This window comes from Panulirus ornatus, chromosome 34 (genome assembly GCF_036320965.1).
Source record: "Panulirus ornatus isolate Po-2019 chromosome 34, ASM3632096v1, whole genome shotgun sequence".
NCBI lineage: Eukaryota > Metazoa > Arthropoda > Malacostraca > Decapoda > Palinuridae > Panulirus > Panulirus ornatus.
The window spans coordinates 2,379,888-2,389,887 of record NC_092257.1 but is presented as its reverse complement, the minus strand read 5'-3'; the positions used below and the strand labels follow the sequence as shown (position 1 = coordinate 2,389,887).

The following is a 10,000-nucleotide window of genomic DNA, read 5'->3' as shown; positions in this document are numbered from 1 at the left end:
ATATATATATATATATATATATATATATATATGTGTGTGTATATGCTGAGAAAACCGCATGAAAAAGGAAACACGAATTCCTGAGCGCTTTCGTGTATTAACACATTTGTAGATGTGTTAATACACGAAAGCGCTTAGGATCTCCTGTTTACTTTTCCATGTGGTTTTCTTAGCATTCATAAGATCACGTGTCTGTTGTGATTTTACACACTTATATATATATATATATATATATATATATATATATATATATATATATATATATATATATATATATATATATATATATATATATATGAACAATACAAATCAAAAGACTAGATTTAAAACTGCTGGTGAAAACATCACTGTCCGTTAGAAAATTAGGAGACAACATTATTTCACGTCATATATGCATTTCGTGGAGGGATGACGTATCCATGACGCTCACCTCGCATCCACGTCATATGTTCTACGTCATAACCTGTGGCATCTTTCCTCTGTTGTTCTTTCCTTCGTCCATATCATTCAGCACATTCCCCCACCTGCACGTCCTTTGCGGCTAAGGCTCATTCCTAGCAGCTTAGCCATGGCCACGACTGCGCTACCTCCTCGTCTAATTGTGTCCACTTGGTCTAACCCCAGAGTCTACCCTCAGTGGCACCCCAATGATGCCTGGTACCACCTCCTCCTTACTCCTCTCCTCCACTCCCACTGGCTCCAGCCACTCCAGTCTTACTCCCGAAACCTCCTGGCTCACGCCTTCCTCCTCCTTCTCCTCCTGCGTGACATGGACTACCTTCATTTACCAACCGCTGAAGAACACTTTGCGCCACAGACGAAGTCGCAGCCGTTTAGAGAATCGACCATTAACAATAATAAGAAAAAACAATTAACTTGTATCTATTCTAAAGTGCGAGACAGCGAAGACTAACTATGTATTAACTAATTATACTGCGAATAGTGAACACTGTGAGTGTAGTCTAGTGAGGTGGTCCGTAGGATGAGCTAGGGGCCTTTGGAGGTGGTCCGTAGGATGGGCTTGGAGCCTTGGGAGGTGGTCCGTAGGATGGGCTTGGAGCCTTGGGAGGTGGTCCGTAGGATGGGCTTGGTGCCTTTGGAGGTGGTCCGTAGGAAGGGCTGGGAGCCTTTGGAGGTGGTCCGTAGGATGGACTGGGAGCCTTTGGAGGTGGTCCGTAGGATGGGCTTGGTGCCTTTGGAGGTGGTCCGTAGGAAGGGCTGGGAGCCTTTGGAGGTGGTCCGTAGGAAGGACTGGGAGCCTTTGGAGGTGGTCCGTAGGAAGGGCTGGGAGCCTTGGGAGGTGGTCCGTAAGATGGGCTTGGAGCCTTGGGAGGTGGTCCGTAGGATGGGCTTGGAGCCTTGGGAGGTGGTCCGTAGGATGGGCTTGGTGCCTTGGGAGGTGGTCCGTAGGATGGGCTTGGAGCCTTGGGAGGTGGTCCGTAGGATGGGCTTGGAGCCTTGGGAGGTGGTCCGTAGGATGGGCTTGGAGCCTTGGGAGGTGGTCCGTAGGATGGGCTTGGAGCCTTGGGAGGTGGTCCGTAGGATGGGCTTGGAGCCTTGGGAGGTGGTCCGTAGGATGGGCTTGGAGCCTTGGGAGGTGGTCCGTAGGATGGGCTTGGAGCCTTGGGAGGTGGTCCGTAGGATGTGCTGGGCTTTTTCTTGCCCTTACCTTTTCGGCTACGGCGGAAAATCCCAAAAATTGGGGACCTCCTCTCTCTCCTCGCGAGTTCCAGCTCACCCATGTCACCACGAACTGAAACATTTCAGGAAAATGTTAAAGTCAGGATAAAAGAAAACGTTCACAGCAGTCTATGATCTACTGTGGCAGCCAGGGCCGGCCCTTCCTACACGCCCTACGTGCTCAGAGCGTGGGGCCCCCCGACCTCTTAGGGGGACCCTTGTCCCGAGTGATATATGGCAGCCTGCAGGAAGGCAAGAAATGCTATCTGGGACACTTTAGATATTCAAATTTTCCTCGTGATTCAGGGAAGAATTTGAAGGTTGGAGGAGCCCTCAAAACAGACTCGGCTTAGGGCCTCCCAGTAGTGTAGGGCTGGCTCTGCCAAGCAGCCCTCTTCTCCTTCACTGTCTTGAAATGACGATGACCCAGAACTAAAAGAACTCGTCTTAGACCATCATGTTTTCTGTCATCTATCTATCTTTCCAATCGACTAAACTTTCCCTTGCCTTCTTTTCCACTACCCAGTCTGCAAGAGTCATCATCACTACTAAGAAAAACTCCAGAACTGCTAACATAGTCACCAAGACGACTTCCAGTAGTGCTATCATAGTCAACAATAACTTTACCACTTCCAAACGAACTTTGCTGTGTCAGTCACCGCTTTCCCCACTGTCCCCCACCATTAACAGATACACACACTTCTCCGTCATTACCATATCCGAACATTTCTTTCACCTTTACCACAGCCACCACTTACTGTTCCTCCATAACCCTTCCCACCCAGCCCCCACGTCCACAAACCACTTTTCTACCCCATCACCGCTGCTTAAACCACGGCTTAACCCGCCTCGTCAGTCACCAAAGCCACCTTTCCCACGTAACCACCACATTCTACCATCGCTTCCACCATCACCATCACCACTGACACTACCGTTATTACCACTACCACAGTACCCCCTGCACATACTAAACATGTATCATCATTTAGATGATCAGTGTCAAACACGATTACTATAACCACTTCAGCGTTACCTCAGTGGATAATACGAAAGCTGGATCAACTGTTGGACCTTAAGATCACACAGAAAATGGTAAGATCAAATGAAACTGTTAACAAACAATTAAAACTTGTAGAAATTTGAGATATACTATCCAAAGTTGGGTATTACGATGAACTGCAAAAAACAAGACACTTAAATGAATTTAGTCGCATAAAGTTCAAATTCCAAACATTTTAGATCAAATGGGGTAACTTGAGATCGAATTCGAGTGCGAGAAGCGTGCATTGGATGAAATGAATAAGTTCGATGAGGCATGGGGGTACGGAGGTGACGTGCTGAAGAGTAACAGTTACTTACGATCCATCGCTCCTCTTGCCTCCCTCGTCAGCTCTGTTGGAGCGACCCCATCTTCTTTTCCCATCACCGTCACCGCCGCCACCACCACCACCAGCGCCTGTTGAAGAGAAGAGCCGTGTTAGGGTTCGAAGTTATCCACTGCAGACTGGGCTATTGGTGACCCATAGAGCCCCACATCTTCCAAACTCTTAGTTGAAAGTTCTGGTAAGACTCTGGGGCATATATATACATTCCTCTAGCTTCTATAATGTCGTGAAAGAAACATGTATCCTCCACCTTTTGTGAGCAGGAGACTAAAGTGATCAGTTAGTGATCAGTCGCATCTTTTTGGCCAGTCATGTGGGTCATGACCAGCCTGAGGCGCCCAGGCGTGACGAAGTCTCTCCCTCTTCTTACCCAAGGTCACTGGAGGGCCGGGGCGCAAGAGAAGACCCCTTACACCACCACATACACCTCGGTGTTTGTGCTCTGGATTTCTCCTATGACGAAATAATCACAGTCTACAACCGGCTTGATATGTGGTCTAGAGACTGATTGCTCTGCTCAGAAAGCCTTGATAAACGGTTTAGAAACTTGTTTTCTATTTCCAAACCGCTACAAGATGGGGGCCTACAAGCTGCTCTGTTACCAGACAGAAACATTATGCACTTAGGAAAGTATTCCATTACCAAATACCCATTAGATACGCTTTGAAGGCTGGTCTATTACCATATATCATATATTATTTGCTTATTTTATGGTATAAGTAAAGATGCGAGTCTTTTACCGAGTATGCGTTAAGTGACATTCGTCATACAAACCTGAACCTTAGCAACGTTTCAAACACCTACATCATCCATGACTCACAGCAACATGGCAACATGCTGTCAGGGAGTTCTTCCAACACCAGTGGGTTCGGTCGTGTTGTCAGAATGTTCTTCCAAAACTGGAGGACCACAATGTGTTGTCAGGAGACTACCATCACCAGAGGGCCACAATATGTTGTCAGGATGTAAGGGTCTATGGTCGTCTCATCAATAGCTCTATAATACGTGGGTCTTAGGCCTTTATCAGGACATTTCTGTATAATGGTCGAGCTGATCGTTAAGTTAAAGAGTCATGTGAAATCCGTTCGTTTGTCACTACGTTTTCTATATTGAGTTTGACAGAGACACACGATGCGTTGCGTCCCTCACAGTACAGAAAACATCGATTGCTGAGCTGGATCGAAACGAAGTTAACTTCAAATGTATTTTTCATCTCTCTCTCTCTCTCTCTCTCTCTCTCTCTCTCTCTCTCTCTCTCTCTCTCTCTCTCTCTCTCTCTCTCTCTCTCTCTCTCTCTCTCTCGTAATTTCTATTTTTCTCTTCCCCCTTCCCCCACCCTGACCTGTGCCCTAAGGTTGCCTCCCTTTGACCCTACCCTTCCCTCAAACCCTTCTTCTCACCCCCCTTCACTATCTCCACCTCTGCACTTGCCATCACCTTCACCCAAGCTCTCCTCCCCCCCCCTTCACTGCTTTGTCCCCACTTTCACCCCATAGTGCCGTTGCAATGCCTTCACTTTCACCTCACTGCTCCCCAGCACTATAATCACCATCACCCCGGAACTAACTTGACACAATTCTCACCATCATCCCCATCACTATCTTACCACTGTACTCACCATCACCCCGGAACTAACTTGACACAATTCTCACCATCATCCCCATCACTATCTTACCACTGTACTCACCATCACCCCGGAACTAACTTGACACAATTCTCACCATCATCCCCATCACTATCTTACCACTGTACTCACCATCATCCCCATCACTATCTTACCACTGTACTCACCATCATCGCATCAGTATCAGTATAAAAGTTTTCAAAATATTTATACATTTATTCAACTCATGATTATCTTTTACTGCTGGATAAAGACTCGATCATCTCGAGAAATTATATGAAGTTACAGAGAAATGAAATATAGAATTGAGTTGACATATCACACAGTAGAATCGCAGACCACTGAATTCATCTTCCATCACATACTGTCAAAGTAAACATTACGAGTATATCAAAAATTACGTCTTAGCAGATACTTTGATTACATTAATCGCGGCTAATGAAATTGATGATATTAATCACGGTAAAACAGTTACTTTAATGATACCGATCAACAGCTAAACAGATACGTTAATTGATGTTATTCATCAACGTGTTAATTGATGTTATTCATTAACGTTTATAAGACTAAGGATGACGGTCTAATAAGCAGGTAATTCAACTTCATTTAATTCGTACAAACCCAGAGTAATTAGCGGCAGTAATTAGGTCAGAGGGTATTTTCCATTCCTCGTTTCCTACAGAATCTCCGTGGCAGTATAGTATTCTCTCTACACCACATGGTGTTCCTTCATAGATGTTTTCATACGCATTGCGTCAGTACGGTAGAGTTGAACAGGGTCATATAATCCAACACCAGCCTACGATGCCCTCAGCATCTGCCCTCCACACTCGAGCAACACCAGCCTACGATGCCCTCAGCATCTGCCCTCCACACTCGAGCAACACCAGCCTACGATGCCCTCAGCATCTGCCCTCCACACTCAAGCAACACCAGCCTACGACGCCCTCAGCATCTGCCCTCCACACTCAAGCAACACCAGCCTACGACGCCCTCAGCATCTGCCCTCCACACTCAAGCAACACCAGCCTACGACGCCCTCAGCATCTGCCCTCCACACTCAAGCAACACCAGCCTACGACGCCCTCAGCATCTGCCCTCCACACTCGAGCAACACCAGCCTACGATGCCCTCAGCATCTGCCCTCCACACTCAAGCAACACCAGCCTACGACGCCCTCAGCATCTGCCCTCCACACTCAAGCAACACCAGCCTACGATGCCCTCAGCATCTGCCCTCCACACTCAAGCAACACCAGCCTACGATGCCCTCAGCATCTGCCCTCCACACTCAAGCAACACCAGCCTACGATGCCCTCAGCATCTGCCCTCCACACTCGAGCAACACCAGCCTACGATGCCCTCAGCATCTGCCCTCCACACTCGAGCAACACCAGCCTACGACGCCCTCAGCATCTGCCCTCCACACTCAAGCAACACCAGCCTACGACGCCCTCAGCATCTGCCCTCCACACTCGAGCAACACCAGCCTACGATGCCCTCAGCATCTGCCCTCCACACTCAAGCAACACCAGCCTACGATGCCCTCAGCATCTGCCCTCCACACTCGAGCAACACCAGCCTACGATGCCCTCAGCATCTGCCCTCCACACTCGAGCAACACCAGCCTACGACGCCCTCAGCATCTGCCCTCCACACTCAAGCAACACCAGCCTACGATGCCCTCAGCATCTGCCCTCCACACTCAAGCAACACCAGCCTACGATGCCCTCAGCATCTGCCCTCCACACTCGAGCAACACCAGCCTACGATGCCCTCAGCATCTGCCCTCCACACTCGAGCAACACCAGCCTACGATGCCCTCAGCATCTGCCCTCCACACTCAAGCAACACCAGCCTACGATGCCCTCAGCATCTGCCCTCCACACTCGAGCAACACCAGCCTACGATGCCCTCAGCATCTGCCCTCCACACTCAAGCAACACCAGCCTACGATGCCCTCAGCATCTGCCCTCCACACTCGAGCAACACCAGCCTACGACGCCCTCAGCATCTGCCCTCCACACTCGAGCAACACCAGCCTACGATGCCCTCAGCATCTGCCCTCCACACTCGAGCAACACCAGCCTACGATGCCCTCAGCATCTGCCCTCCACACTCAAGCAACACCAGCCTACGATGCCCTCAGCATCTGCCCTCCACACTCGAGCAACACCAGCCTACGATGCCCTCAGCATCTGCCCTCCACACTCGAGCAACACCAGCCTACGACGCCCTCAGCATCTGCCCTCCACACTCGAGCAACACCAGCCTACGATGCCCTCAGCATCTGCCCTCCACACTCGAGCAACACCAGCCTACGATGCCCTCAGCATCTGCCCTCCACACTCAAGCAACACCAGCCTACGATGCCCTCAGCATCTGCCCTCCACACTCAAGCAACACCAGCCTACGATGCCCTCAGCATCTGCCCTCCACACTCGAGCAACACCAGCCTACGATGCCCTCAGCATCTGCCCTCCACACTCGAGCAACACCAGCCTACGATGCCCTCAGCATCTGCCCTCCACACTCGAGCAACACCAGCCTACGATGCCCTCAGCATCTGCCCTCCACACTCGAGCAACACCAGCCTACGATGCCCTCAGCATCTGCCCTCCACACTCAAGCAACACCAGCCTACGACGCCCTCAGCATCTGCCCTCCACACTCAAGCAACACCAGCCTACGATGCCCTCAGCATCTGCCCTCCACACTCGAGCAACACCAGCCTACGATGCCCTCAGCATCTGCCCTCCACACTCAAGCAACACCAGCCTACGATGCCCTCAGCATCTGCCCTCCACACTCAAGCAACACCAGCCTACGATGCCCTCAGCATCTGCCCTCCACACTCAAGCAACACCAGCCTACGATGCCCTCAGCATCTGCCCTCCACACTCGAGCAACACCAGCCTACGATGCCCTCAGCATCTGCCCTCCACACTCAAGCAACACCAGCCTACGACGCCCTCAGCATCTGCCCTCCACACTCAAGCAACACCAGCCTACGATGCCCTCAGCATCTGCCCTCCACACTCAAGCAACACCAGCCTACGACGCCCTCAGCATCTGCCCTCCACACTCGAGCAACACCAGCCTACGATGCCCTCAGCATCTGCCCTCCACACTCGAGCAACACCAGCCTACGATGCCCTCAGCATCTGCCCTCCACACTCGAGCAACACCAGCCTACGATGCCCTCAGCATCTGCCCTCCACACTCGAGCAACACCAGCCTACGATGCCCTCAGCATCTGCCCTCCACACTCGAGCAACACCAGCCTACGACGCCCTCAGCATCTGCCCTCCACACTCAAGCAACACCAGCCTACGATGCCCTCAGCATCTGCCCTCCACACTCGAGCAACACCAGCCTACGATGCCCTCAGCATCTGCCCTCCACACTCAAGCAACACCAGCCTACGATGCCCTCAGCATCTGCCCTCCACACTCAAGCAACACCAGCCTACGATGCCCTCAGCATCTGCCCTCCACACTCAAGCAACACCAGCCTACGATGCCCTCAGCATCTGCCCTCCACACTCAAGCAACACCAGCCTACGATGCCCTCAGCATCTGCCCTCCACACTCGAGCAACACCAGCCTACGATGCCCTCAGCATCTGCCCTCCACACTCAAGCAACACCAGCCTACGATGCCCTCAGCATCTGCCCTCCACACTCGAGCAACACCAGCCTACGACGCCCTCAGCATCTGCCCTCCACACTCGAGCAACACCAGCCTACGATGCCCTCAGCATCTGCCCTCCACACTCGAGCAACACCAGCCTACGATGCCCTCAGCATCTGCCCTCCACACTCAAGCAACACCAGCCTACGATGCCCTCAGCATCTGCCCTCCACACTCGAGCAACACCAGCCTACGATGCCCTCAGCATCTGCCCTCCACACTCGAGCAACACCAGCCTACGATGCCCTCAGCATCTGCCCTCCACACTCAAGCAACACCAGCCTACGATGCCCTCAGCATCTGCCCTCCACACTCGAGCAACACAAGCCTACGATGCCCTCAGCATCTGCCCTCCACACTCGAGCAACACCAGCCTACGATGCCCTCAGCATCTGCCCTCCACACTCAAGCAACACCAGCCTACGACGCCCTCAGCATCTGCCCTCCACACTCAAGCAACACCAGCCTACGATGCCCTCAGCATCTGCCCTCCACACTCGAGCAACACCAGCCTACGATGCCCTCAGCATCTGCCCTCCACACTCAAGCAACACCAGCCTACGATGCCCTCAGCATCTGCCCTCCACACTCGAGCAACACAAGCCTACGATGCCCTCAGCATCTGCCCTCCACACTCGAGCAACACCAGCCTACGACGCCCTCAGCATCTGCCCTCCACACTCAAGCAACACCAGCCTACGACGCCCTCAGCATCTGCCCTCCACACTCAAGCAACACCAGCCTACGACGCCCTCAGCATCTGCCCTCCACACTCGAGCAACACCTCGTGACATCGAGGGAGGACGCCATCCCACCGCAGAGGTGAAAGTGATCTTCCAGTCACTTTTTGATTGCTAGGCGAGGGTCGAGGAAGCTGGGGGAAAATGAGGAGGAGGGAGTTGGTTGCTCGCTGCTGTGCTTTTGTTCGGAGGAAGAACTTGAGGAATGGCCTCCCCTCCTGCAGTACCGTAGAACAGGTGTGTTGGGGGTGACAGAAGAAGTAACACAGGCGTTGTGTGGCGAGAGAAAATTGATGTGAAGACGGACGCAGGGGATGAGTTGAGGATGATTTGTGTGATGAGAAGATGAGACAGGAATGTTATGGCTGATGAGAAGTTTATATTAAGATGTTCTGAGCGATGAGAAGATTAAGATATACTGGTGAAAAGTATAGAAGAGTGAGACGGACTAGTATATAACATCAAGAGATACTTTTACAGAGTATAGAAGGGTGAGAAGGACCAGTATATATCATCGAGATCAAAAGAGATAAACAGTAAAGTTTTTGAACATTTACATCAGGTGATGTGAGGTTTAACAAGTATTTCCCAAACCCAGACTCATTATGCAGCAGAAATCCATCGCAGAAAATGATGATTAGAGTAAATAATCCTAAAAAAAATTAATATTGATAGATGATAAGACAAGGTACAAGACTGCAGACCTCAGCAAACAAATTAAGTAATGCGGACGTGGTATAATGCACCCTACACGCATCACACCGACTGTGGGAAAATAAACACAAGAACCTTTCTACATTAGTGTTATAAAACTGGTGTTACATGGAATGGGAGCCTGGGTGGGGCAAGGCCAGGGCTAGGCAGGGGCGGGGCCTGGCTT

At 51.0% G+C, this 10,000-nt stretch overlaps 2 protein-coding genes across 2 annotated transcripts in view; one reads left to right on the top strand and one right to left on the bottom strand.

The window, feature by feature from the left end:
* The window catches only part of LOC139759772 (armadillo repeat-containing protein 1-like), a 49,965-nt gene that overhangs the window by 7,056 nt on the left and 32,909 nt on the right, over positions 1-10,000 (top strand). The gene's annotated exons all lie outside the window — the stretch shown is intronic.
* LOC139759771 (uncharacterized) overlaps positions 1-10,000 on the bottom strand; it is a 17,190-nt gene that overhangs the window by 260 nt on the left and 6,930 nt on the right. Inside the window, exons 2-3 of the mRNA XM_071682220.1 lie at positions 3,040-3,136; positions 1-1,753 (exon numbers count right to left, since the gene is read on the bottom strand). The exon at positions 1-1,753 is cut by the window's left edge and continues 260 nt beyond it. Coding sequence (XP_071538321.1) covers positions 963-1,753; positions 3,040-3,136 — 888 coding nt within the window. The 3' untranslated portion in view covers positions 1-962. The remainder of the gene's footprint in view (positions 1,754-3,039; positions 3,137-10,000) is intronic.